The sequence below is a fragment of the Pleurodeles waltl genome, chromosome 1_1 (assembly GCF_031143425.1).
Source record: "Pleurodeles waltl isolate 20211129_DDA chromosome 1_1, aPleWal1.hap1.20221129, whole genome shotgun sequence".
NCBI lineage: Eukaryota > Metazoa > Chordata > Amphibia > Caudata > Salamandridae > Pleurodeles > Pleurodeles waltl.
Genome location: NC_090436.1, coordinates 774,007,696 through 774,034,586, shown reverse-complemented (window position 1 = coordinate 774,034,586; position 26,891 = coordinate 774,007,696). Strand labels below are relative to the sequence as shown.

The following is a 26,891-nucleotide window of genomic DNA, read 5'->3' as shown; positions in this document are numbered from 1 at the left end:
TGGTGATGGGTGTGGGCTATTGGGCTGCAAAGGTTGTCGGGGGGAGGTGGAGAGTACAAGACTCTGGTCTCAGGTGAGACCCTCCTCCTCATCAACTTGCTGGAGATGTGTGCTATTGGTCTGCCACTGCATGCCTTTCTACTGTTCATCAAGGGAGAAGGCTGGCTCCGGTCCTCACAGACAACACCACTGCCATATGGTATTGCAATGAGAAGGGTGTGGTGGGATTCTGGGCTCTGTGTCAGGAAAACCTGTATCTGTCAAGCTAGCTGGATCATCCGGGCATCTCCATGATTATACATCACCTGGTGTGATCTATAAACACCAAGATGGATGAACATAGCCGGTGAAGCCTCGTCGATTAAGAATGACCGCTACACCTGGAGATGGCTTGGTGAATCCTGCCTCAATCTCTTTGCAGTCACTGAGAATGTGCAGTGTAAACACTTTTGTGCATTGGAGGTCCCAGAAAGGATTGCTCTAAGATACATTCTGCCTAGAGTGGAACACAAAACTCCTGAATGCCTTTCCACTGGCTGCCTCTCCTGTCCAGATTTCTGAAGAAGATCATAAATGACTGGGCTCAAGTCATCCTAGAGGCTCTGGATCAGGCAAGAGGAGTACAGATTGAGCAGTTACAGTTAACTGCATTTGATCTGCCTCCTGAGGTAGTTATCGTCATCCTAACACCAGGTTTTCTTCTACTAAACCTGATATCATTCAATCAATCAGTGCTTGTAAAGTGCAGCTACTCACCTGTAAGGGTCTCAAGGTGCTGGGGGGGGGGGAGGGGGGAGAGTAGCGTATGTCAGTGACGTGGTTATTGACAAAGCCATGTCTTCAGTTCCTTTGTGACGCTGAGGAGGAAGGTGGTTTGTCTAATGTGGAGAGGAAGGACGTTCCAGGCGGTGGCTGCGAGGTAGGAAAAGGAGCGTCCCCCTGTTCTGGTTTTCCTGATGTGAGGTATTTCTGAAAGAGAGAACTGGACTGAGCGTAGGGCCCTCTGGGGTACATGCAGGTAGGCTGGTCCGGTGTTGTGGAGAGCCTTGTGTGCGTGGGTGAGGATCTTAAATGTGATTCTTTTTTTTTTTTTTCTATGGGAAGCCACTGCCAGTGCAGTGCAGTGTATGCAGGTGTTGCGAGATGTGGCAGTGTTGAGGTAGGTCGTGGACGAGTCGGGCGGTGGCATTCTGGATGTTTTGTAGCTTGCGGGTGAGTTTCTTGTTGATTCTGGCGTAGTGTGTTGCCATAGTCCAGTCTGCTAGTGATTAGTATTTGTGTGATGGTCTTTCTATGTTCAAGGGGGGTCAACTTGAAGGCTTTGCTTAGGAGGCAGAGGATGCAGACGCAGGTGGAGGTGACTGAGTTGATTTGCTGGTTCATGCTGAGGTTGGAGTCCAGGATGATTCCGAGGTTGGGGCCTTAGCTGGTAGGGGTGGGGATTTTCCAAGGGTGGGTGGCCACCAGCAATCGTTCCACACATTGGGTTGAGGGCCAATGATTAGTACTTCCATCTTGTTTGCGTTGAGTTGAAGGCAGCTGTATCTCATCCAGTTGGCAACTGTTTCCATGCCTTCATTGGAGAGGGAGAGGGTGAGTTGGGCGTTGTTGGCGTAGGAGATGATTTTGATTCCGAAGCTTCTGATCGGTGTGGTTAGCGGGGCCATATAGAAGTAAAACAACATGGGGCTGAAGGATGGTTCCTGGGGAACTCCGCAGGAGGTGGGTGTGGGTTCTGTGTGGAAGGGGGTGAGTCTCACTCCTTGAATTCTGCTGGAGAGGAAGGATTGGATCCAGTTGAGGGCCTTGTCTCCGATGCCGGCTTCGTGGAGTCTTCTTATCAGGTTGTGATGGGAGACTGTCGAAGGTCTAGTAGGATGAGTGCCACCGTTTCTCCCTTGTCCAGCAGGTGTTGTCTGTTGCGGCGAGGAGGGCTATGGTTTTTCCTGGATCCAGATTGGAAGGTGTCGAGGATGTTGTGGTCTTCTATAAATGAGGCCAGTTTTTTAGTTTGGTGGGGTCAGCTGAGGGGTTTTTGAGGTGGGGGCTGATCTCAGCGTGTTTCCAGTTGGGGAAGATGGTGACAACTAGTGAGTGGTTGATGGTGAGGCGGAGCTTGGGGGCTATGGTGCCTGCGCGTCTGTTGAAAATGTGGTGGGGGCATGGGTCCGTGGGGGCCCCGGAGTGTATGGATCTCATTGTTCTCAGCATATCCTCAGTGATGAGGGGGTCCATGTGGTGATTGTTGGCTTGTTGGTGTCGGGTTATGGTAGAGGGGGTTCTGTGCTTCGGTTGTCCTTGCTGAAGCTGTCGTAGATGGTCTTGATTTTGTGGTGGAAGTAGGTGTTGAGTGTATTGCACAGGTCCTGTGAGGGTGGGATGTCTGTTGTTTCACTATTGGATTGGGCAGACTCTTTGATGATGCTGAAGAGATCCTTGCTGTTGTGTGCGTGTGAGGAGATTCTGTCTTGTATAGCTTTCTTTCTGGTGTTTCTGATGAGTTGGTGGTGTGCAGTGGTGGCGGCTCTGAAGTTGATATGGGCTTATGTGGATTTGGTGTTTCTTCAGATTTTTTTGAGGTGGTGACAAGTGCATCTAGATTCTCGAAGTTCTGGTGTGAACCAGCTGGCTTTCTTTGTGTGGGTGCTGTTGTTCTTTTTGAGGGAGGCTATGGTGTTGGCGCAGTCGGTGATCCATTTGTGGAGGGTAAGTGCTGAGGTGTTTGGGTCATCATTGTGTGCGATGGTGGGGACGGTCATGAGCTGATAGTCGGTTATTCTTGCCCGGTTTCTATGCAATGGTTGTTGTTTGGGTCTGATGACGGTGGGAGTGTTCAAGGTGAAATGGATGCATTGGTGGTCTGTCCATGGGAGTTCTGTGGTGTGATTGAAGGTAGAGGAGGTTCCTGTGGTGAAGATGGGATTGTGGGTGTATTCTGCTGAGTGTGTTAGCTCTGTCACGATCTGTCGGAGTCTTACGTTGTGAAGTTGTCTAAGAAGGATGCGGTGTTGGGGTCTTGTAGATTTTTGAGGTGGAAATTGAGGTCTCCCAGTAGGGTGTAGTTGGGGGCTGTGACGGCTTGTGTGGAGATGCAGTCCATGATGGAGTCGGCGAAGGGTGTATGTGGGCCCAGAGGGCTGTAGATGAGGGTTCCCCTAATAGCGGATGTCGGGCTGGTGTGTAGCTTGAAGTGGAGGTATTCCATCAGGCTTGTGGATTCTTCGAAGTCTTCGGACTGTGTGTTCAGGTGGAGGTTAGACCTGTGGACGATGGCGATTTCCCCCCATACCTCCCAAGGGTGGCTGGGGCAGTCTTTCTGGTTGATCTTGTATCCCTGGGGGATGGCAATGGCAATGTCTGGGCCTGAGATGTGTGTTGGTCCAGGTCTCGTTTAAGAATGCGATGTCTGGGGTGGTGCTGTCAAGGAGGTCCCAGTTTTCAGTAGCGTGTTTGTGGAGGGAGCGGATGTTGAGGAGAATGCACTTCAGAGTTTTATGTGTGGCACCTATAGTTTAGGCTCATTACACGCTGAACTTTAAGATGTGTTATTGTTTGTTCTAGCTTTGTCCCAGCAAGGACTTGTAGTGGGCACTAATAAAGGTTGTCAGTCTTTTCATTTTTTTATTTTTGTTTTTCTAGACAACCATCCTTGTTTTAATCACCTGTTGTGATGCGTTTTCTCAAAGGGCTGATGTATTTGTTCCCCCTAAACCATTTGTAATGGCGCAGTGGGACCTCAATTTGATCCTAAGTTTCCTATATGAACTCATTTTGAGCCATTGCATAGTTATCCATCATACCTCCTGACCCTGAAATCTGCCTTCATTATCGTGGTAACCTCATTGTTGTTGCAAGAGTGAGCTTCAAACTTTCTCAGTACAGCTGCATACACCTCTTTCATCTCAGACAAACTGGTGCTGAGAACCACAGCAGCCTCTACCAAAAACAGTGACTTCCTTGCGTATCTGGCAATTACTTATTCTTCATGTCTCAACTTACCACTCTAAAGAAGAGCAGAGACTTCAACACTTGGTGCCCAAAAGAACCAACAGTTATTACATTAATAGTACCAAAGACCACTGGTTAGACTATCATATCTTTGTGGGTCTCTCAGGGGCAAAGAAGGGCAAGGCAGTGTAGGAACAAACTCTTCCCAGGTGCATTGAACTCTGATATATGACAGCCAAGAAGCAGCCTCCAGAAGGGTTAAAAAACCATTGCACAAGGGCTGTTTGCTACCACTTCCATGGCACATGAAGTCCCTCTCCTTGATATGTGTCAGGCTGCAATGTGGGCATCAGTAAACAAATTCAAGAAACACTTCTGCCTTCACAACCAGGTCTGATGATAAAGGCGGTTTGCCTGTTAAGTCCTGTAGGAAGTTTTGGCCTGAGTCACTCACCAATCCTTCCACCAAGAAAGATGCTGCTTTGGTATAGGTTTTAAAGGTGAGGAATGTGCTGTTAGAAGTATCCATCAGAAGAACAAGTTACTTATCTTCGGTAATGCTCTTTCTGCTGAAAAGTGTCTAAATGCAGATTCCTCACTGCTCTTCTATCATGTTCTGTGCAAAGGACTCTTTTCCATCTAAAAATATCCCAAATTATACATAACTGCACACTGGCACAACCAATTGATTTATAGCACACTGGAGCTATACTAAAAAATCCCCCAGGTCTAATCTGGCACCTGGGAACATTCTAAAGGTGAGAAATCTGTGGTCAGATACTGTATCGATCAGGAAATGTGTTAAAAAAGGTAAGAAATGTGTTCATATTGTTGAATGGTCTCCACTAATTTTGGTGTTAAAAGTACTTGATTCCCCAGGTCCATTTTTGACCAATTTATTGAACAGATGATTTTCTACAGGAACTGTACTTCAAAACTGAAAATGAGCGCCATTAAGTCCCTTTGTAAGAAGTATAATCTAGATGCAAGTGAAAAGTCCAATTATATACTGATCCCCGTTCCCAAAATCAGAGAAAATGTGTGCTATTCTGTCTTTAATTAAAGGCTGGTGGAACGCAGAGTTTTACTCCATGGCATTCTATGGAGCTACATGAAAACTTTGAGAGATTCTGCAGAGTTCCATGGGGGAAATAAACATGTCACACTGTTCGTGCTCTTTTTTTAGTGTTGGGAGCCCATTCTGTGTTGAAAAATCAGTGCAAACTGCACCACTTGATGCACCAGAGGGTGCTGCTTCTCTAATTAATTCTGCTGCCCTTCAAGTAGTTTTTCTACCACGGTCGTGACAGCCTGTGACCACCAGCATTGCAGAAATCTTACCGGGTGCCTTCCTAGCAAGTGAAAATCATGCTAGGGGATGCCAAATCTTACTAGTGCTCGACAACTTACTGTTGGCAAGCAGTGTACAAGAAAAAACTGTGCCAGGTGGCAGTTGGCAGAATTTGGCCGGCATTCCACATTACAAGTATGGCCAAAATTCTGCCAACTCCCATGGTGGACCGTAATCTATCGCCCACCCCTGGCTTTAACCATCTGGTAGCCACAAACCTCTTGGATACCTCGTTGCTGGGCTTTTGTTTGCAGATGGGAATGGAGTCTAAACTGGTTGCAGTTCTAGGTAGTAGCAGATTAGGCAGGAATGCTGGTTACCCTGTTGCTCTCCTCATCTTAAATCTGTTGACTGCTTTTGATATTGGAGCGCACACTATCTTCACACACTGGCTAGTGATAATGGACATAGAAGAGGTGGCTTGGCATGCTTTCCTCCTTTCTGTATGCTCGGAGGTAGGGGTGGGCTCTCCCACCATTTCATTCTGAGAAATCTGCACTCTTTTGCAGCATTATACAGCGCTCCTCCTTTTGCCCTATCTTAAGTGACATCTGCTTGCAATTGCTGAGGGTCAGAAGCTATATCGTATGTTGTTTTGTGCTGATGGCCCTGAGCTTGTTATGTGCTTTCATTGATCTATGTCTAATTTTCTGCATCCTCTCTGATTATCTGCTGCCTTAGCCAGGATGAGTAATAACTTGCTGAAACTCAAAGCCAACAAGACTGATGTGTTGATTTTGAACAAGTATAATCTGTGGATTCACACCTTTTTGTATAGTGCAGTGATTTTCTGCTTTCCCAACTTCTTACGGCCAAAAACTTTAGATTTCATTTTGATAAGTTGGTTCCTCTTAGGGGCACAAGAAAGCTCTGTGAAACATTTCCATCTGATGATGTAATACTGGTAAAAAAAATCTGCCTTTCATTCCTTGCCATATGTGTGCTATTATGGTACGAACTAATATTCTGTGCAGAACAGATGTATTCTGATATTGCCTGCTTTTGGGGTTTCCGTTCATTACAATTCGGAGGGTTACAGTTTATCTAGAATATTTAGAAACATTTGGTGTTGAACCTCCAAAAAATAGTTTTGGTCGCTGAAGTAATCCAGACATTTTTGGCATCCTGTATCCCGTTGGGCAGTGTATTAACGGCTGCGCTGTCCAGCTCACTTGGTCTTATATAAGCAGGTCCCTAACTTTGATCTGACCAGACTTTCTTGTCATGTACATCACGTTTTCTGTGGCCAGGTTCCCATTTTTTTTTTGTCGATCGTTTCATGTTTTGAGTGTTCCAGGCTTGGTGGTAGAGGCCTTTTTTGTTTTCGACCTACAGCTCTGGAATAGTCATTCGGCAAATTGCTAAGCAGGGGTGGCCTATAAAGCACTCACATTCCATCTTTTCTGTTAGCAGCCTTTGTTGCTGGATCTTCCCTCGATGGCTAAAAAGTTGTACTGCCAAGTATCCTTGAGCTGAACGTCATGGTTCTAAGTACTCCACTGTCACTTTTAATCATGCAGTGAGCTGCTCCTTCCCTCTGCTGACCCTGCACTCCCCACCTGACCTTTTCTCCCTGCCACCCCCAGACCAAAACCTGCTCCACCACCAGATCCAGTGATGCCCTCCCCTCCGAACCCTATGCCGATACTCCCCGCCCCTATGTGCTGCATTTCCCTGTGCTTATCCTTCCCCCTCAGGCCTGACTCTCCTTCACCCCACCTCTCACCCGGATGTTGCAGTCACTGTTGTGTACTCTTTCCATTAGTCAATTTAGTGCATCACTCCTCCTTTCGAACCTGTTTCACCACCACATTTGCACTCTGCTCTACTTCCTCTAAAACTCTGAACTCTGCACTCCTTCACCTACCTTTTTAGATTCAGCTTTTTCTACTATAAACCTTTGGACCCTGCACCACAGCCTTGTACCCTGCACTACCTCTACCTTCCGGACCTGAAGATCATACAAAGTAACCTTGACCCCGCGCTGCTCATATCCCTTGGTGCCGCACTTTTCTCACACCCTTTCTCCATAGTGCCAATCATTGTGGTATTCCTCAAGCCTCAGTAAACTATAACAAAGTTGTGAGCTAGTGCTGCACTGCACCTGTAGAGACATCACAAGTCAACTGTAATTAATTGCTACAGGCAACTACTGACATTTCTTTCTGAAAGTAGTTGTGACATCAGAGCTCGCTTGTAATGTATGGAATAAAATACTGCTTACTATGCCTTATAATGATGATTCAGGTCACCAAGGAGTTTTGTGAGTAAACATAGGAACAATACAGCACCACTTGCAGTGCCGCAAGTCTCACTGTGTTGAGATAAGGATAAACTCCTGATTCCCAGTTGCTTGTTGTGTCACACAAGTTTGCAAACGAAAACTGTTGGGATTCAAATGCTTGTTTTTCTACTGGGAGAAAACATCTGTATTCGCTGTAGGCTTACTTTTTTTTCGAGTACGATCCACAGGGCTATTTGACAGCACAAGACACAAATGTTATTTCTTCATCTTAAAAATGTGGTGCTGTAATTCTACTTAAACCAAGTCCAAAAAATTAAAAGAACGGAGCCCCACGCTCTGGAATGCGTGCCCTCCAGACACCCCCCCACCCCCGCCCCTCACCCCCAATCTTCTGAGCTAAGTCGCATTGCTTATCTTAATTAAAAAAAAAAAGTACGTAAAACTGAATTGTTAGTATGATCATATGACTAAATGTGAGACCGCAGATACAGCATCAAGGATTGCTGACGACAGGGTCTCTGTTGAGAACTACGTAAGTTAACAATACTAACCCGCCCTTTTAGCCTTTTCCTACACCTCTTCTGGCTTGCTACCTATTACTCCTTCTAATACTATCTAGAGTAGAAGAGGTGCTTTAAATATAAAATTAAATAGGGACAATTTAAGTGCACAATGAAATGCAGCATGAAAAATCACTACATCTGTACAAATCATTAAGTACACCGATTGAAAAAAGATAAGCATCAGCCATATGCTGCGAAATAACTTTCTGGAAATGTAAACACGTTTTTCAGAGTAGAAGAGAAGAACGTTGTTTTCTTGTTGGACTGTAGCAATGTCTTTAAATGCTTGCAGACTGGCGCAAAGAGACAATTTGCAAGTCGATAAGCCTGCTGCCCTAAAGTAGATTTCTGAATCCTCCAGTTTAGCTGCTCTTCGATGTGTTGGGAAGTTAAGGCTTGGAATTCATTGATTTCAACGGAAAATAAATGACAATTGGAAACAAAAGTTACCAGGGTTGTGTGCTTTTGCAACGGACCAGCCTTTTATAAGACAGTACCGTTTCATCTCTCGGTGTGAACCCTTTTTCTTTTCTTTAGACAGTTGTTTTAACGTTTCTTACTAAAAGAAGTTCTCACATCTGATTTAGCTTAATTTAATTAGATTTATTTTGATTGTAATATGCATGGCATCTGTATTGTAAACATATATATGTGGCATCTGTATTGTAAACATATTTGCAAAAGTTAACTCTGAAGCCTTGTAATGTAAGTCAGTATCGGCAAAGAGAGAATCAAATTCAAGGTCCTTTGCAAGGGCGAAATAATTTTTGCACAAATGCACCCCCTACGCCCAATCAGAACTGTATATTCCACAACCAAACACTTTATAATACAAAGCACTTTCAAATGGTAAAAGCATGTGTATTTATTCATTTATTTTTTATCTATCATACGTAGTACAGGCCAAATCACACATCGTTGGAGAACAACATTGTAATTCAACTAATTGAGTATAAGAACTGACTTTTTATCCCTTTTCAAAAACCCAGCAAGGAATGATGTTGCCTAATGCTCCATGGCAACTGGTTCCCTAATACAGGGCCCTGGCCTGAGAACCTACCACCAAATAACTTACATTTCAAGCTAGGCACAATGAGTATAACAAAAAAAAACCTTCGTAGATAGGTTGTTGGGAACATAAAGTGGTCCAGCTCCAAAATACATTAAAATACGAAGTTTAGAAATTAGAAATGAAACTTGACTTGCACCGAAAGCCAATGAAGAGATTTCCACAGTTAAGTTATATGTTGAGGTTTTTAAGCCAAATCCTAACCAGTCACCTGCTTTCTGGAGGGAGTTGCTGTAATCTCTATATTAGGGGTCGAGGAGGCCAGAATAGAGAACAGCAGAATTGTCGAGCCTGGACTGTGGATGGCAATAATCCTCTCTACCACACTGTGAGACTCCTCCACCAAAATTAAGGGGCCCTGTGAAATTGTCAGAAATGTTACCTCTCATTGTGGATCATTATATATTATGAGGGATTAGGCTCGTGTGGATTCCACAATTGTCTGATATTTGTGACAGTTAGTAGTGGCCTGAGGCGAACAGGTGGTTAAAGGGACGGTCAGGAAGCATTGGGACTCAGAGGAATGATATCTATTTCTTATTAATTAAGTTTCAATTATTGTTAAGCAACTATTTGGCAATTCGTCACATACTTTCCTCAACCTGCATTTTGATACAAAAATAAAACTTGCAAACGTATTAAGAATTAGACCTTGTGTTCCAACAAGGGGCAGTATAGAAATTAAGTAATATAAGACATAATGCTGAGACCTGTGATACTTTGTAGATAATTTTAGCTTGCTAGGTTCCGCTATCTGCAAATGAAGTAAACCAATGGATTGCATGGGTTGACACACACGCCACTGAGCATAGACATTAAATAAGCTGACCATGATTCGCCATGTTGGAGGTGGTTGAAAGATCCTATATTATCCACACTGTTAGCTCTCCCAAATCTATGAGAGATTGTCCCAAACATTCACTGACGCAGTTTAAGTCTCTTGTTTTGGACAAACTCCCAAGATATGATTTTGTTCCACATGATCTTGCTTTTTCTAGATTCTTCAGAATCCAAGAAAGTTAGCAATTTGACAATAGTTGATCAATAAATACTTTTGTACTGTAAATGTTTACAAAACAGGGCTCACAATAGCAATAGAGTTTTTTTAGCACTAGTGGCACTATCATGAATCTAAGAGGCATATTTATAAGCTTACAAATAAGAGATGCTTTGAATTCACCATGAGTTGTACCCAGCATGGAGGAACCTTATGGATACATGGTCCTAAAACTTTAAATGTATTTATCTTACACGTGAAAGCCCAATGAAACCGCATGCTCTTCAGAGGACTGCAGAAAATCAAGCTTATTCGACCTATTATTTCCAAATCGTATCCTCTACTTCGAGTGGGCATTGGGTCAACCCCTTGCTCATGATTACCTAGCTTTGCTGCCTGACTCACATTCTTGATCCTTATTAGATGGATGCCCCCCCTATTCTTTGGTCCCACCCAGGAGCATTTTGATCCCACAATGTTTTCACTGTCTTATGTATCCATACACTGCCGATGTCAGCTCTTGTTTGTTTCAGAGCATGGGAAGGACTATTTCTTCTTTTCTTCTCTCCACCTGTCTTCTCCCCTCCCTCTCCCTCTCTCCTCTACCCCCGTTTTCACCTATCCACCTAGGTTTTTTTAGCACCCTTCTCTCTTTTGGTTATTTATTTTTCAAACTTTTGACAACTTTTTTAAAGACACTTTTTTGCCTCTTTGACACTATTGCTGGATAGCCATCTTAAATCATTAACTGACCACCCAAAGATGGCTAACCTCACATGCGCAGTATGCATCTTGTGATGGGTTTTGTTATATTTTAAGTTATTCTATTCAAAGATGGCCACTGCTGATTAGCACAAATCAGTAACAGACATCTTTGAAATGCATTTGTTAAAGCAAAACAAATATACATAGATGCAGCAAATACTTATCCATAGCAGCAACATTGGAATAATTGAATTTTTGTTTTAGAAACCCATTTAAGAGGACTACCATGGTTGTGAAGATATTTTCAGCGGTTAATAGCATAAAGAAAGTGCTGACCAAGACAAAGCCCTGGTGACTTTGCCAATGCTTGTTTCTTTCTCATTCAGTAGTATAATACATAATCTATCTTTTTATTTCTATTTTTCTTCCAGGCTCTGGCAGAGAAGAGTAAAGAACTAGACAAACTGCGAAATGAATGGACATCCCAGTCATCAATATTGGCAAACAAACATGCACAAGAACTAGCTGCTGAAAGGGCCCAAGCTTTGCAGGTGGGCAAGAGGAGCAGGCACTGATATACCTTTTGTGGAAGGGTAATTTTGGGATCATGACATAAGACTGTATTTAAGAATTATTTTTTAGAGAGTCATTTTACAACAATTCTGATTAATCTAATCCTAACACATACTTTTTTCTAGTGTTGAGGTACTTTAGAGTGGTTGGGAAGAGTGTGTTAGACCTGGCATCCTTGGCATGGCCCCCCCTAACTTTTTTGCCTCTACTTCACAAGTTGTTGCTGTGTCTTGGGCTCTGTTTTTGCTGTATTTGTTACTCTGGGCACATTACCACTGCTGACCAGTGCTTAAGTGCAAGTGCTCCTTACTTGAAAGTGTATGTGTAATTGAAATGTCCATAATTGGCATATTTGATTTAATAGTAAGTTCCTAGTAAAGTGTACTAGAGGTGCCTAGGGCCTGTAAATCAAATGCTAATAGTGGGCATGCAGCACTGATTGTGCCACCCACATGAGTAGCCCTGTAAACATGGCTCAGACCTGCCACTGCAGTGTCTGTGTGTGCAGTTGTAAACTGCCAATTCGACTTGGTAAGTGTGCCCACATGCCAGCCCCAAACATTTCCTTTTTATACATGCTAGGCACCCCTAAGGTAGGCACTAAGTATCCCCATGGGCCGGGTGCACTGTATGTTAAATGTAGGACATGTAGTGATGTGGTTTACATGTCTTAACAGTAATATACTCCCAAATTCAGTTTTCACTGTTGCAAGGCCTATCTCTCTCATAGGTTTAACATGGGGGCTGGCTTTAAATATTCTTAAAGTTCAGTTTCTCTTTGAGAGCAGATAGAAATCTGGAATTTGGGTCTCCGAACTCACAATTTAAAACTACATCTGTTAGTGAAGCTGGTTTTTAGATTGTTCGTTTGAAAATGCCACTTTTAGAAAGAAGACATTTAGGGGGTCATTCCAACCCTGGCGGTCCGAGACCGCCAGGGTAGGGGACCGCAGATGCACCGCCAACAGGCTGGCGGTGCATCCAGGCCCATTCTGACCGCGGCGGTAAAGCCGCGGTCAGAAAAGGGAAACCGGCGGTTTCCCGCCGGTTTTCCCCTGGCCTGCAGAATCCCCCATGGCGGCGCTGCAGGCAGCACCGCCATGGGGATTCTGACCCCCTTCCCGCCAGCCTGGTTCTGGTGGTTTTGACCGCCAGAACCAGGCTGGCGGGAACGGGTGTCGTGGGGCCCCTGGTGGCCCCTGCAGTGCCCATGCCAATGGCATGGGCACTGCAGGGGCCCCCTAACAGGGCCCCACATTGATTTCCAGTGTCTGCAGAGCAGACACTGGAAATCGCGACGGGTGCAACTGCACCCGTCGCACAAAAGCAACTCCGCCGGCTCCATTCGGAGCCGGCTTCATCGTTATTGTGGGTTTCCCGCTGGGCGGGCGGGCGGCCTTTTGGCGGTCGCCCGCCCGCCCAGCGGGAAAGCCAGAATGACCGCCGCGGTCTTTCGACCGCGGTACGGTCTTCTGGTGGTTCCCGCTTGGCGGGCGGCGGTTGCTTAAACCATTATGCGACTCTGCCTGTTTGTGGATTCCTTGTCTGGGTCAGACTGACAGTTGGAATGTTTGTGCATCTCCACTAGACATTGACACAAAGGGTGCTGGGGTGTGACCTGCATATCCTGATGGGCCATCTGGGATAGGCTGGAGGGAGGAGTGGTCACTTACACCTGAATGGGCTGTGCCTGCCCTCACACAATGCAGTCTCCAACACCCTGGTGTGGGGCTGGGGCCGGGGTCAGGACTGGGCAAGGCAGGATCCTGTAAACAACAGAGACTTTTCTTTGAAGTTGGGAAATTTCAAAGGCAGAAAGGGATATAAGTAGTGGACCAAAAACCCCAGACCTTAGATTACTTCAAGGATTCAAAAGGAACCTCTGTCAGTAGAAGAGCTGAGGAGAAGTGCAGCCCCTGCCTGTTACTGTGCTTTGTTGGGCTATCCTGCAGTTGCTGCTTCCGCCTGAGAAACGGGACAAAGACTGGACTTTGTGGTATATTCCTGCTTGGGAGGACTCTCCAAGGGCTTGGACTGAGCTTGCCACCTGTTCTGAAGTCTCAGGGCCATTCAAAGACTTCCTCTGCCAGCACCTGGACTCTCTGCTAAGACTCCTACCCTGCCAAATGGTGCCCTATCCAGTCTCTTGGCCCTTGAAAGGAGAAGCTGATGGAAAATCAAGAAGAACCAAGTGTGCTGACTTTGGATGACCCCTAACTGATGCCGCTGCCGGATCCCGTGACTCCACCTGCAACTTAAGCAGTGGTCCTTGCTGGAGTGTGACGACCCCGCAGGCCCAATGCCGCAGCAGCCTCGCCAAAGTCCGTCAGTCAGTCAAGGCATTTATAGAGCGCGCTACTCACCCGTGAGGGTCTCAAGGCGCTAGGGGGGGTTATTGCAGCTCAAAGAGCCAAGTCTTGAGGCGTCTCCTGAAGGCGAGGTGGTCCTGGGTAGTTCTAAGGTGAACGGGGAGGGAGTTCCATGTCTTGGCCGCCAGGTAGGAGAAGGATTTGCCTCCAGCGGTGGTTCTGCGGATGCGAGGGACGGTGGCGAGAGCGAGGCTGGCTGAGCGGAGCTGGCGGGTGTGCGTGTAGAATGAGAGGTGTCTGTTGAGGTATTCGGGGCCCTTATTGTGGAGGGCTTTGTGTGCGTGGGTGAGGAGCCTGAAGGTGATCCTTTTGTTGACGGGCAGCCAGTGCAGGTGCTTCAGGTGGGTGGATATGTGGCTGTGGCACAGTATGTCTAGGATGAGGCGTGCAGAGGCGTTCTGTATTCGCTGGAGACGATTCTGTAGCTTGGTGGTGGTTCCTGAGTATAGGGTGTTTCCGTAATCCAGGCGGCTTGTGACGAGGGCATGGTTAACAGTTTTTCTAGTATCGGTGGGGATCCAGTGGAAGATCTTTCGGAGCATGCGAAGGGTGTAGAAGCAGGCCGACGAGATGGCGTTGACTTGCTTGGTCATTGTGAGGAGGGGGTCCAGGATGAATCCGAGGTTGTGGGCGTGGTCTGAGGGGGTTGGTGCGGTGCCCAGTGCCATGGGCCACCATGAGTCGTTCCAGGCGGACGGGGAGTGCCCGAGGATGAGGACCTCCGTCTTGTCAGAGTTCAGCTTCAGGCATCTGAGCTTCATCCATTCTGCGACGTCTTTCATTCCATTATGCAGGTTGGCTTTGGCAGTGGCTGGGTCTTTGGTGAGGGAGAGTATCAGCTGTGTGTCATCGGCGTAGGAGATGATGTTGATGTTGTGTTTGCGAGCGATGTTAGCGAGGGGGCTCATGTAGCTATTGAAGAGGGTAGGGCTGAGCGAAGAGCCTTGTGGAACGCCACAATGATCTCGGAGGGTTCTGAGCGGAAGAGCGGGAGGTAGACTCTTTGGGTTCGGTCAGAGAGGAACGAGATGATCCAGTCCAGAGCCTGTCTTTGGATTCCAGTGGAGCGGAGGCGGGGTTATTAGGGTGTGATGGCATACGGTGTCGAAGGCAGCCGAGAGGTCCAGCAGGATGAGGGCGGTAGTTTCTCCGTTGTCCATCAGGGTTCTGTTGTCGTCGGTGACTGCGATGAGGGCGGTTTCCGTGCTGTGGTTGGTACGAAAACCTGATTGGGAGGGGTCGAGCAGGTTGTTGTCTTCAAGGAAGTTGGTCAGTTGCTTGTTGATGGCCTTCTCGATGACCTTGGCCGGGAAGGGAAAAAGAGAGATGGGGCGGAAGTTCTTCAGGTCGTTGGGGTCAGCCGTGGGTTTTTTCAGGAGAGCGCTGACTTCCGCGTGTTTCCAGCTCTCGGGGAAGGTGGCAGATGCTAACGAGCTGTTGATGATGCTTTGGAGATAGGGGGCGATGATGGCGTTGGCTTTGTTGAAGATGTGATGGGGGCATGGGTCCGATGGGGAGCCGGAGTGGATGGTGTTCACGGTGGTTCTGGTCTCTTCGGTGCTGACGGGGGTCCAGGCATTGAGGGTAGTGGCTGGGGCTGTTGGTTCAGTGGTGGGTGGCGGGGTTTGGGGTCCGAAGCTGTTGTGTAGGTCGGAGAACTTTCGATGGAAGAAAGTAGCGAGGGAGTTGCAGAGTTCTTGTGAGGGCGTGATTGTGTTGGAGCTGGCGTTGGGGTTGGAGAGCTCTTTGACAATGTTGAAGAGTTCCTTGCTGTTGTGGGTGTTGTTGTCAAGTCTCTCTTTGAAAGATGACCTTTTGGTGGAGTGGATCAGCTGGTGGTGTTCGCGGGTGGCGATCTTGAAGGCTGACATGTTTTCTGCGGTATGTTCTTTGGGCCAGGTTTTTTCGAGGGTACGGCAGGATTTCTTGGATTCCTTGAGGGCTTCAGTGAACCACGGGGGTTTCCTGATGTTGGTCTCTCTTGGGTGGCTCCTGAGAGGGGCTAGGTCGTCAGCACAGTTGGTGATCTACTGTGTGAGGCTGAGGGCTGCGTTGTTGGCGTCAGTGGTGATGGCTGGTTGGTTGTGGTTTAGAGTTGCGAGTAGCTGTTCTGTGGAGATTTTGTTCCAGGGTCTGCGGGGGATTTGTTGTGTGCGAAGGTGGTGGGTCTCGCTTTTGAAGGTGAAGTGGACGAATCTGTTGTCGGTCCAGAGTAGCTCAGAGGAGTGGCTGAAGGATATGTGGTTGCTGGCGGAAAAGATGGGGTCGAGCGTGTGGCCAGCGGAGTGGGTGTGTGTGTTCACCAGTTGCTTGAGTCCGATGTTGACGAGGTTGTCGAGCAAGGTGGCGGTGTTGGTGTCGTTGTTCTTCTCCAGGTGGAAGTTCAGGTCCCCGAGGAGGATGTAGTCTGGTGAGGCTAGGGCGTGCGGGGTGATGAAGTCAGTGATGGATTCGCTGAAAAGGGCGGGTGGGCCAGGGGGCCTGTAGACGAGAGTACCTCTGAGGGTGGTCCTGGGGTCGGTGTGGATCTGGAAGTGCATGTGTTCGGCGGCGAGGGGGTTTCTTCGGTGGAGGTCGTGATGTTGATGGAGTTTTTGTAGATGATGGTGATTCCTCCCCCGATTTGGTTGGCGCGGTCTTTCCGAGCGATCTTGTAGCCGTCGGGGATGGCTATGGCGATATCTGGAGCTGAGGAGGCGTTCATCCAGGTTTCTGTGACGAAGGCGATGTCAGGAGCTGTAGTGTCCAGGAGGTCCCATAGTTCAATGGTGTGCTTGTGGATGGAGCGTGTGTTGAGGAGGATGCAGTTGAGGTGGTTGTTGGTGCGCGGGCTGGCGGAGGGACTGCAGGCTCGGTGGAAGGTATACTTGCAGGCTTGACAGGCGAAGGGTCCGTGAGTGCGTTTGGGGCTGGCTTGGTAGTAGTTGGCGCGTTTGCCCGGGGTTGAGTGCGTAGAGGGAGGGGGCGTTGTATCTGAGATTAGGGGTTTGGGTGTGGTGGGGGCCAGGGGGTCTGGCGCTGGGCGCGGTCGGGCTTGCCTTAGGTGCGCCTTTGGCACGCCAACGGCGTGGCCGCACAGCACCCGCCATAAGAGGGAAGGGGGGAGGAGGGGTCAGCTGGGGGGCGAGAGGCGGGAGGGAGGGCAGCGAATGGGTGCAGAGGGGGTGGGGTCGCACGGGGCAGTGGTGGGAAAGCGGTAGAGCGGGAGGCAGGAGAGCGGGAAGGCAACTAGAGGGAAAAACGGCTTCAAAAAAAGGAATTAAGAAGGAAAGGCAACAGGAGCGAACAACAAGAGAGAAAGGAAACAAGATCGTACGTCAGCAAGGCAGCAAGAAAGAAAAACGATATGGTAAAGGAATCACGAGAGAAAAGGCAACAGGATGGAGAAGGAGTCAGGAGAGAGAAAGGCACCAGATAGAAAGGCAACAAGATCGTAAGTCAGCAAGGCAGCAAGAGAGAAAAACGATGTGGAAAAGGAATCACAAGAGAAAAGGCAACAGGATGGAGAAGGAGTCAGGAGAGAAAAAGGCACCAGATGGAAAGGCAACAAGATCGTAAGTCAAACAGGATGGAGAAGGAGTCAGGAGAGAGAAAGGCACCAGATAGAAAGGCAACAAGATCGTAAGTCAGCAAGGCATCAAGTGAGAAAAACGATATGGAAAAGGAATCACGAGAGAAAAGGCAACAGGATGGAGAAGGAGTCGGGAGAGAAAAAGGCACCAGATGGAAAGGCAACAAGATCGTAAGGCAGCAAGAGAGAAAACAATATGTGAAAGGAATCATGAGAGAAAAGGCCATAAGATGAAGAAGGAGTCAGGAGAGAGAGGCAACAGGATGAGAATGGCAGCCAGATGGAGAACAGCGACAGGAGAGAAAGCGGCGGACTGGAAGCAGGTACAGAGTGGAGTCAGGACCTACACAGGTGGCAGGAGTCAGGGCAGGTGGAGCTGCAACGGCGGAGGAGCGATCTACCCGAGGGTCAAGGCCTTAGATTACTTCAAGGATTCAAAAAGAACCTCTGCCAGGAGAAGAGCTGAGGAGAAGTGCAGCCCCTGCCTGTGACTGTGCTTTGTTGGGCTGTTGCTGCTTCTGCCTGAGAAACGGGACACAGACTGGACTTTGTGTTATATTCCTGCTTGGGAGGAATCTCCAAGGGCTTGGACTGAGCTTGCCACCTGTTTTGAAGTCTCAGGGCCATTCAAAGACTTCCTCTGCCAGCATCTGGACTCTCTTCGGAGACTCCTACCCTTCCAAATCGTGCCCTATCCAGTCCCTGGGCCCTTGAAAGGAGAAGCTGATGGAAAATCAAGAAGAACCAAGTGTGCTGACTTTGGATGACCCCTAACTGATGCCGCTGCTGGATCCCGTGACTCCACCTGCAACTTAAGCTGTGGTCCTTGCTGGAGTGTGACGACCCCGCAGGCCCAATGCCGCAGCAGCCTCACCAAAGTCCTTGAGTGCCAAAGTGCAATGTCACCGACATCCGTGACACCTCACTTAGCTGCACCAAACCGTGATCGCTGGATATCAACTCCGCCGGAAGTGCCTGGATCCAATGCTTCACACCAAAACTGCCTCACCTCCAACTCTTCACAGCAAGGTCCTGATGCCTCTTCGTGATGCCTCCGCTCCTCCGCTCTGCAGCACCAGAACCAACACCTCACCGGATCCAGCGGCGCCGTGATCCCCGACTCCGTGCACCAGGTTGTTTCCCCATTTTCACAAGGTACTGTACCTGGGGGTCTGTGTGACTGCGTGACTGGCATCCTTAGCATCGGATTGTTGTGAACAACTCCATCACAATGCCGTGAGATCACCAGTTCGAAGCATTTGTGCTTCTAAGCACTATATTGAAGATTAATCTTTTACAAATTCATAGCTCTTCTTGTGTATATTTTGGATTTTTGTCATGGTCTTGTTTTGCTCAGATAAGTATTGGCTATTTGTCTAACCTGGTGTTGAGTCATTTTGTAGTGTTTTCACTGTTACTGTGTGTGTTGGTCCAGATACTTTACACATTGCCTCTGGGTTAAGCTTTTCTGCTCATCCCAAGCTACCAAGTGGTGAGCGGGGGGTAACCAGGTGTGTTTCTCCTTTGCCCTGACTAGCATGAGAGTCCTTACTTGGACAGGGGACAACCTGACTGCCACCCAAAAACCCCATTTCTAACAGAGTGGCAGTTAAAATACCTAATGAAAGTGTTAGATTCAGAGATCAGATGGCAGCAATGTGATAGTCCCAGTTGTGCCCCACCACAAAGCCTCAAACATTTTTTAAGTCACTTTTAAGAGTAATGTGTTTCACATAGATTTCCGATTTCATTTTTGTTGTTGCTAACTCCAGGGACCCCCTTCAGCACAACACCTTAGCCTCAGAGCTCCAGAGCAAGGCCAGAGGGGGGACCCTCCATGTTCTTTTCAAGGGTTGGGCTCAAGTTTTGTTAAACCACTGTGTTAAGTATTTTGGCTAGTTTTCTTGCACAAAAAGCAGTTGTTACAAAACCCATATTTCATGGGCAATACTTGCCAAAGGCATAATTTCCACAAACACATCATTTGAGGCTGCCTTTCTGTGAGGTCAAATCATAAAAATTGAAAAGGGCTTGTTTCGGTCCCATGACAAATGCAAGGTAGCTTCCCTGCTGTAAGGCTAAATCAAAATAGAACTTTCTTAGTTCTACAAAAGCAATAAAATACTGATGTCAGCAGGCATACCTGTTTCAGTTTGCATCAGGAAAACAACTAGACTGCTCAACCCATGTGGGTTTCCTGAGCCAAAAACTAGCCAGTGAAACAGGCCCACTGCTGTCACCATTTTAAAAAACATTTAAACAGACTAACAGAGTCTGCTTAATCTCTAATGTGACTTTTAATCAGCAAGAATGGCAAACCATAATTGAGGACAAAAAGGAAGTTTTCAGCTTTGACACCTTCAAAGGTCCATGAATAACCTTTCCGGACTGAGGTGATATTTGCATCTGGGTAAATGACTCAAACTCCCCTGATGGGCAAGGCTAACATGGATACATGTGAATGTGACCCTGTTTCATGATACCATACTTTGCAGCAGACATTCCTCTGACTCATTTACTATTGCTATTTACCATGACTTAACAAGATACCTACCTCCTGAGACCGCACTACAATGCCAATGATAATCAATGAAAAGCAACATCCTTTGATGTTTTAAGTAAATTTCAAATTTAAAAAGAAATCTATTTCCTATCTATAACGTCCCTGAAACCTTTGTTTTTTCAGTGACATATATATATATATATATATACACATTTTAAACATACAGAACCTTAGAAATTTACCTGTTACAGTTAGTTATCTCAAAGACTATAACGCATGCCCTAAGGTACTCATAACTCACGCCCTGCCATACTCAGTTGTTTTTTGAAAACATTTACTTGAGGCAACTCAAACTATCACTGGTGAATTTCTATGGTTTTCTGTGTTTAAAATGTGTACCTAATTATAACGTCCCTGTAACCGTTGTTTTTAAGTGACTTTCAATGTTTTTTCAATTCTATTTCCTAACCATAACATCCTTGTAACCTTTGTTTTTTCAGTGAATTTCTATGTCTTATAACCATCCCCGTGCATGGCTTTTGGCTGTGCATGGCAAGGGTTGACTGCAGGGCCTGGCCTGCAGCCAGACCCCGCGGCCAACCCACCTAACCACCCAATGCTGGCCTTTGGCCATGCGCAGTTGGGGTTGGCCACAGACTCTCGGGGTGTGAGAATAGGTGTCAGAGGGTGTATCTGTGTGTGAGAGTGGCTGTGAGTGTTTGTCTGGGTGTGAGAGTGGGTGCATCAGTATCTTGTGGGTCTGTGAGTGGGTGCATTAGTGTCTCTGTGGGTCTGTGAGTAGGTGTGTGAGGGTTTCAGTGGGTCTGTGACTGGATGTGTGAGGGCCTGAGTGGGGTTGTGAGTGGGTGAGTAAGGGTTTGAGTTGGTGTGTGAGAGAAAGATTGAAAAATAGAAATTGAGAGAGAGAGGGAGAGGGAAAGAGCTAGCGATGGAGTTTTTAGGCCTTGATGAATGATACACTTACAATGAGGTATTTCTGGAAAAATTGAAAAGAAAAATGTATTTGAAATTAAAAAGGTTGAAATCACCTTTCAGTATGAAGCTTAAACTTTTGAAGTTTAAAAGAAATTAATAAAGAAAATGACCATGAACACACCTGGAGAATAACCCTCATTTTTTAACACAAAGGTCTGTGACCTTATCCTGTAGGCCATAGGTGACTCCTTATTGTGACGCTTCCAGACATGCCTAAGAGAGTCAACCCGCACATGTGATTGGAAAGAAACATGACTGTTCTATCACTAGGAAGGTTTAACAGTCAAACACTAGCAAATACACACACAGGCCCCTCAAACCTCCCCAAAGCTTAAAAGTATTTTTTGATTTTAAATCATTGTGAAATGCAGTTGATTCTCAGATTTTACCATGATTTAAAAAAAAATAAAAAAAATAACACAGTCTCCTGCGTTTCTCTGTTATGTTGCACCCTATGTGGACCAGGCCATGTGGGCATAAAAAAGGAGGGGGTGCTCAGGGTCCTCCTCCTAGGTTTTCAGAAGCTCAAGGGACCACCACCCTTATAAGATATTATAAAAATAATTGGGGGGTCCTGCTGACCCCTCTCCGGTCCCCAGTGATAGCCACCTCCTCAGGTTATCCCTTAATAGTATGCGGGGTCTGCACAAACCCCCTACACCATGGGGAACACCACTACCTGAGGGCTCACTGTTGATAGAATGCAGGGGCCACCAGCTCCACAGGACTAAAATTTAAAAAGTGAATGGGGGTCCTTTGGAGCCCCTTGGGTCTCTGGGACCGTCCCCCTCCTAGGAGCTACAATATCATTAAAGGAGGGGGGTCCATCATGGATCCCCAGCCCCGAGTACCACCACCTCCCTGAGGCCAATTTTAAAATATAGAGGAGGGCCACATAGCCCTCCTCTCGAAACCATACATGGCCATTGGGACCACCACCCCCCCAGTGCCAATTCCTGCTAACTCCTGAGGTGCCCACCCTCAGGCGGTAGCTGTTTGCTTTTGTTTTGCTGGAGATGACAGCCTCAACCAAGCAAAAGCAAACGCTCTGCTTTCAGCAAACGGGGGCTGTCAAAATGCTCCCGCTTGCTGAAAGTGGAGTTTTCATCTCTTTCCCTGGTCACTAACATGCAGGCAGGGAAAGGGATGAAAACATTGCTCACACATGTAGGGAGCTGCTTTTTGTACGAGGTTGAGTGGTTACAGGGTGTTGTCCACAGAGCCTGAAGGCATGAATTATAGTTAACTTAGGGCACAAGTTATAGTTACTTGAAATATCTTTAACTGCGGAATTTCTCTGTTTTTTTGTGTGTAAAATCTGAACCTAACTATAACGTCCCTGTAACCTTTGTTTTTTTGTTTTAGTGAACATCTAAGATTTTTTTTATTCTATTTCCTAACTATAATGTCCCTGTAGCCTTTGTTATTTACAGCGAATTGCTAGTTTTTTTTAAAAAATTTTTTTTTATTTTTTTTACATTAAGTAAAATGTGCTTTACAATGCCCGGTGTGAGGGACTGAACGCAGGTTCTGGCCTGGCATTGTGCTGCCCTCACCCAAGCTTGTTGCTCCTGCCCCCCTCCATTACCATCCATTGTCCAAGTCCATGCGTCCTCATTACAGCCCTGTGTGGCCATTGTTGTGCCACTGTCCTTCCCGCCTTCCCTGAACAGTTAGCTTGCTGCCCCATCACCTCCTCCCTACCCTCTGTTGTCTTAGTCCATGCACCATCCCCCTTCCTCCTGCCCTGCATGGTCCATTCATCTGCCCCTCATGGTCTGTTATGCTGCAGCTGTCCTTCTTGTCTGTCCGGTATGGTCAGCTTGCTGCCCAACGTGAGTTCATTCACAAAGGCTGGCAAAAGTACATAAACTTAATTATATATATATATATATATATATATATATATATATATATATATATATATATATATATATACACACAGAAGAATTATGGGTAATAAGGATTATATAGAAAGAAAAATGTTAATCAGTGTGCAAAAGTCAAATATGAGTCTGCAAAATCAGTAGACCTGATAGTGCCTCAATCCATACTCATCTAAAGGTCCCCACATAGGTCTCACAGCATGCAATGATCATCTTTCAAATTTAAGGGGGACCACTACACTATGCTATATATATATATCTCCAATGGCTAATGATAGACATGTCCCTAAACCTTTATATTTAGTGTTCCCAAATATACTTCTTTGTTTTTTTGTGGGTCTGTTGAAAATGGCCTACCTGTGCTTGAAAAATGGTTGTAATAATAGACTAGTTTATCAAAGAACAACAAATTATGTGCATAGTGCAGCGCTTGACTGTGCTTTGTACAAAAGGCTGCTGATTATCACAGAATTTGTGCAAAGTCTTTCTCAAAATCACTGAAAAGGAGAGAAAACAGACATTCAGCTAGCACTGCATCTCTGTTGGACTCCTAAGTAAACCTTGTAGACTTCCCTCTAATACCTTGAAAAGAAATGCATGTCCATGTGATGTATCAGTTCAATAAAAAGCAATAAAACATTCTTAAAAGGTATCAACACCACGTACTTTTACAAAATTCAGTAGCTGTTAGAAATTGGGTAAGTCACTACACAATGTAAGTTATTCTGTGCTCTCCCTCTGGTAGCTTGGCACAGAGCAGGCAGGCTTAACTTAGAAGGTAATGTGCAAAGTATTGGGCATTAACTCATACAGTGACACAGTAATATCACCACAAAAGTACTCCACACCAGTTTAGGAAAATAGGTATTTATCTGAAAAAAATAGGACCAAAACAACAAAAATCTGATTTTTAGGGTTTAAATGAGTCTCAGTCCTTGAGAATCAGTGGTTGTATTTTTTTCACACACAGTACCTGGGAGGCACCAAAAATAAAGACGCAAAGGGGCCACAGAGTAGGAGTTACGTTGAAAAGTAATGCAAAGCACTTGATTTTCAGGCGCGGCAAAGACGTTGCGTTGTATCTTTCCATGCTGCAAGGCGATGTGTTGATTCTCAGGAGTTCAGCCTTGGTTCCTCACTGCAATGCAGTGATTTTTCAACGCTCAGGGGTGATGTGTTGAAAATCCAGAATGTGCTGGTAGGAAGGAGCAGGCACTGCCTTGATACGGTCAGAGATGCAGTGATTTTTCAGCCGCGTGGCAGGTGATGCGTTGATTTCTGCAGCCGCTGCGTAAATCTTTCTACTTACAGGGATTTTCTTCTCTTTAGTGAAGTGTGTGTTGGTCCTGAGACTTCAGAACAGGAGGCAAGCTCAATCCAAGCCCTTGGATGGACTTGTGGAGGAAGGCAGAGTCCTTCCAGCAGGGTTGGGGGCCAGCAGGCAGCAGGGCAAGAAGCAGGAGAGCAGTCCTTTTCAGCAAAGCATTCCTGATGAGTCCTTTGGGCAGCCAAGCAGTCCCTCTAACAGAGTCCAGCTGCAGGTCTAGAAGTGTCTGATTTCGTGGGGTTACATACCCAGTATACTTACCCAAATGTGCCTTTGAAGGGGACGAAACGTCAAAGAGCAGTTTTGAAATGGACAAGTTCCCCTTTCAACCCAGTCCTGTCTGCCAGGAACCTTGTGTCAGTTGTTAGTGTGAGGGCAGGCCACTGGCAGTTGAAGTGTAAGAGAGAGCCCCTCCACCCTTCGTGCTCAGGGAATCCCATTTGTATGCAGATGAATGCAGATGCAGCTGACTTTCCTGTGTTTATGGCTGTCTGTGTGGAATGCACAAGGGGAGCTGTCAACCAGCACAGACCAGAAGTGGATTGGATACAGGCTCAAAGGCACAGATGGCTGTAAGTGTAGAGAAATGCCTACTTTTCAAAAGTGCATTTCTGAACTAGTAATGTAAAATTCAACTAAACCAGTGAGTAGGATTTCTTACTACCATTCCAACAATCCCAAATAGGAAAAAGTATATTCCTCTCAGATCAGAAATTTCCTCTTAAAAGCAAATAATGGAATCTATAATGCTTGCCTATTAGAGGAGCAGGCTTCACAGTAGTGAAAAACGACTGTGGGAGTTTTTCACTACCAGCACATAAAAATAACCTGTCCTGCCTTTTACTTACATAGCACCCTGCCCTTTGGGTTACCTAGGGCCTACCTTAGGGGTGGCTTACATTGAAGGAAAGGGGAATTTAGGACTTGGCAAGAAGTTTTAAATGCCAAGTCGAAGTGACAGTGAAACTGCACACACAGGCCTGGCAATATCAGATCTGAGACATGGTTAAGGGGCTTCCCTAGGTGGATGGCACAGTCAATGCTGCAGGCCCACTAGTAGCATTTAATTTACAGGCCCTGGGCACCTCTAGTGCACTTTACTAGGGTCTTACTAGTAAATTAAATATGTCAATTGGGTATGATCCACGGTTCTCATTTTTTAGGGAGAGAGCACATGCACATTAGCACTGGCTCGAAGTGGTAAAGTGCCCAAAGTCCTAAGGCCAACAAAAATAAGGTCAGAAAAAGAGGAGGAGGAAGACAAAAGTTTGGGGCGACCCTTCAGAGAGGGCCATTTTCCAACTGTATAAATATGAATATGATTAAGTAGACACTGCAGTAGTTGTTTTTTTATTTTACTTCTTGTTCGTATTACTCTTTTTCTACCGTTGTCATCGGTTGTACATTGGAAGTATTTTCCTTGATTTTACTTTTATGAGTGAACTTGAGTATCAATGCTAAAAGTAAATCTTTGTATGTAACATGAACCTTGTTGACTGCTGTACTTGTAAATCAATGTGTAGTTTATTGACTGTTTAATGATAACAATGTTGTCTGTCTATGCCTTGTTACTAACATGATTATTCGAGTAATCTACATTGTCCTTGTTTTTTAGATTCAAACGCAATGCCAGCTTCAGTATGAAAAGCAAAAAAATGAAAGGGAGACCACTAGTAGCAGAACTGCACAACATTTAGAAGCCAGGATCTCTGAATTAGAAACTGCCAACAAAGATCTCACTGAGAGGAAATACAAGTCAGAATCCTGCATACGTGAGCTGAAAGCCAAACTTTCAGGTCTTGAGGAGGTATTTTGTCAAAATCTTTAATTCAAAATAAGTTTTCTACTACATTGTTTCTGCCTAGTCTACCTATGGCAGAAGCAGACTATATCTGAGGAGAGCCTTTGACTGATGGAAAGAGCATGTGACTGGAGGGACCAGGAGGTTGCAACTAGCTGCACATGAGACTCCTGACATTTTGGAGCTAACCACTGAATGTCTTTGCTGCATATGTTGCAAGGTGAAAACATGTAAAAGAGAGAGCAGTAGGTCTCAAAGTCAGTGAGTTATGAAGCCCAAAGGCCTGAGCAGATAATACCCCATTCTGCACCAAAATTGCATTGTTCAGAGCAACATCGGCAACAAAGGCTTTAATTCTTATATTTCTGTTGATGCAAAGCAAGAGGTGTTCATTCATTTATTGTATTCTTCCACTTCACCAAAGGGCAACATCCTAATAGATGATTAGCAGATTGTGCTTTCATTATTTTAAAAAGTAACTAAAAATAGATGATGCAACTAAAACTCAGCTAGGCTGCCCAATATGCCCACATGATGCATTCCCAAGATGTGGATTCTACCTAGTCTCCAGCATTCTCTTTGCTTATTCAGTATTATTTCCAACATTGTGTGTCTGTCACAGCTCATCCTCAATTCTCTTGTGTATTTTGTCTCCATCATTTGTGCTCTGAGCGTGCTCCATCTGTTGACTTACCTTTCAGAGCCCAAATAAGGAAGTCAGAAATGTACACAATCACAAATTTAGCAAGTATACATTTTTGTAATGAATCAGGGCATTTGCACTTGTCAACTTTTTCCTTCCTCTGTGCAACTTCTTCATTAACGGCTCTTGTAGCTTTTTGGGTGTTCATTTTCCTTTCTCACTTTGCAAATAGTTGTACTTTTTCCAGGTTTAAATTTAAACCTATTCTCAGACTGAGAAAACACCTGTAAAAGATTTGTAAATGCCACAAAATTGTTAGTCTTAAATTCTGTTGTGGGTGTGCC

The 26,891-nt window shown here is 46.0% G+C and overlaps 1 protein-coding gene across 1 annotated transcript in view; it reads left to right on the top strand.

Moving 5' to 3' along the window:
• The window catches only part of LOC138287290 (spindle assembly abnormal protein 6 homolog), a 248,489-nt gene that overhangs the window by 105,365 nt on the left and 116,233 nt on the right, over window positions 1-26,891 (top strand). Inside the window, exons 7-8 of the mRNA XM_069227650.1 lie at window positions 11,310-11,429; window positions 25,719-25,910. Of these exons, the coding sequence (XP_069083751.1) occupies window positions 11,310-11,429; window positions 25,719-25,910 (312 nt within the window). The remainder of the gene's footprint in view (window positions 1-11,309; window positions 11,430-25,718; window positions 25,911-26,891) is intronic.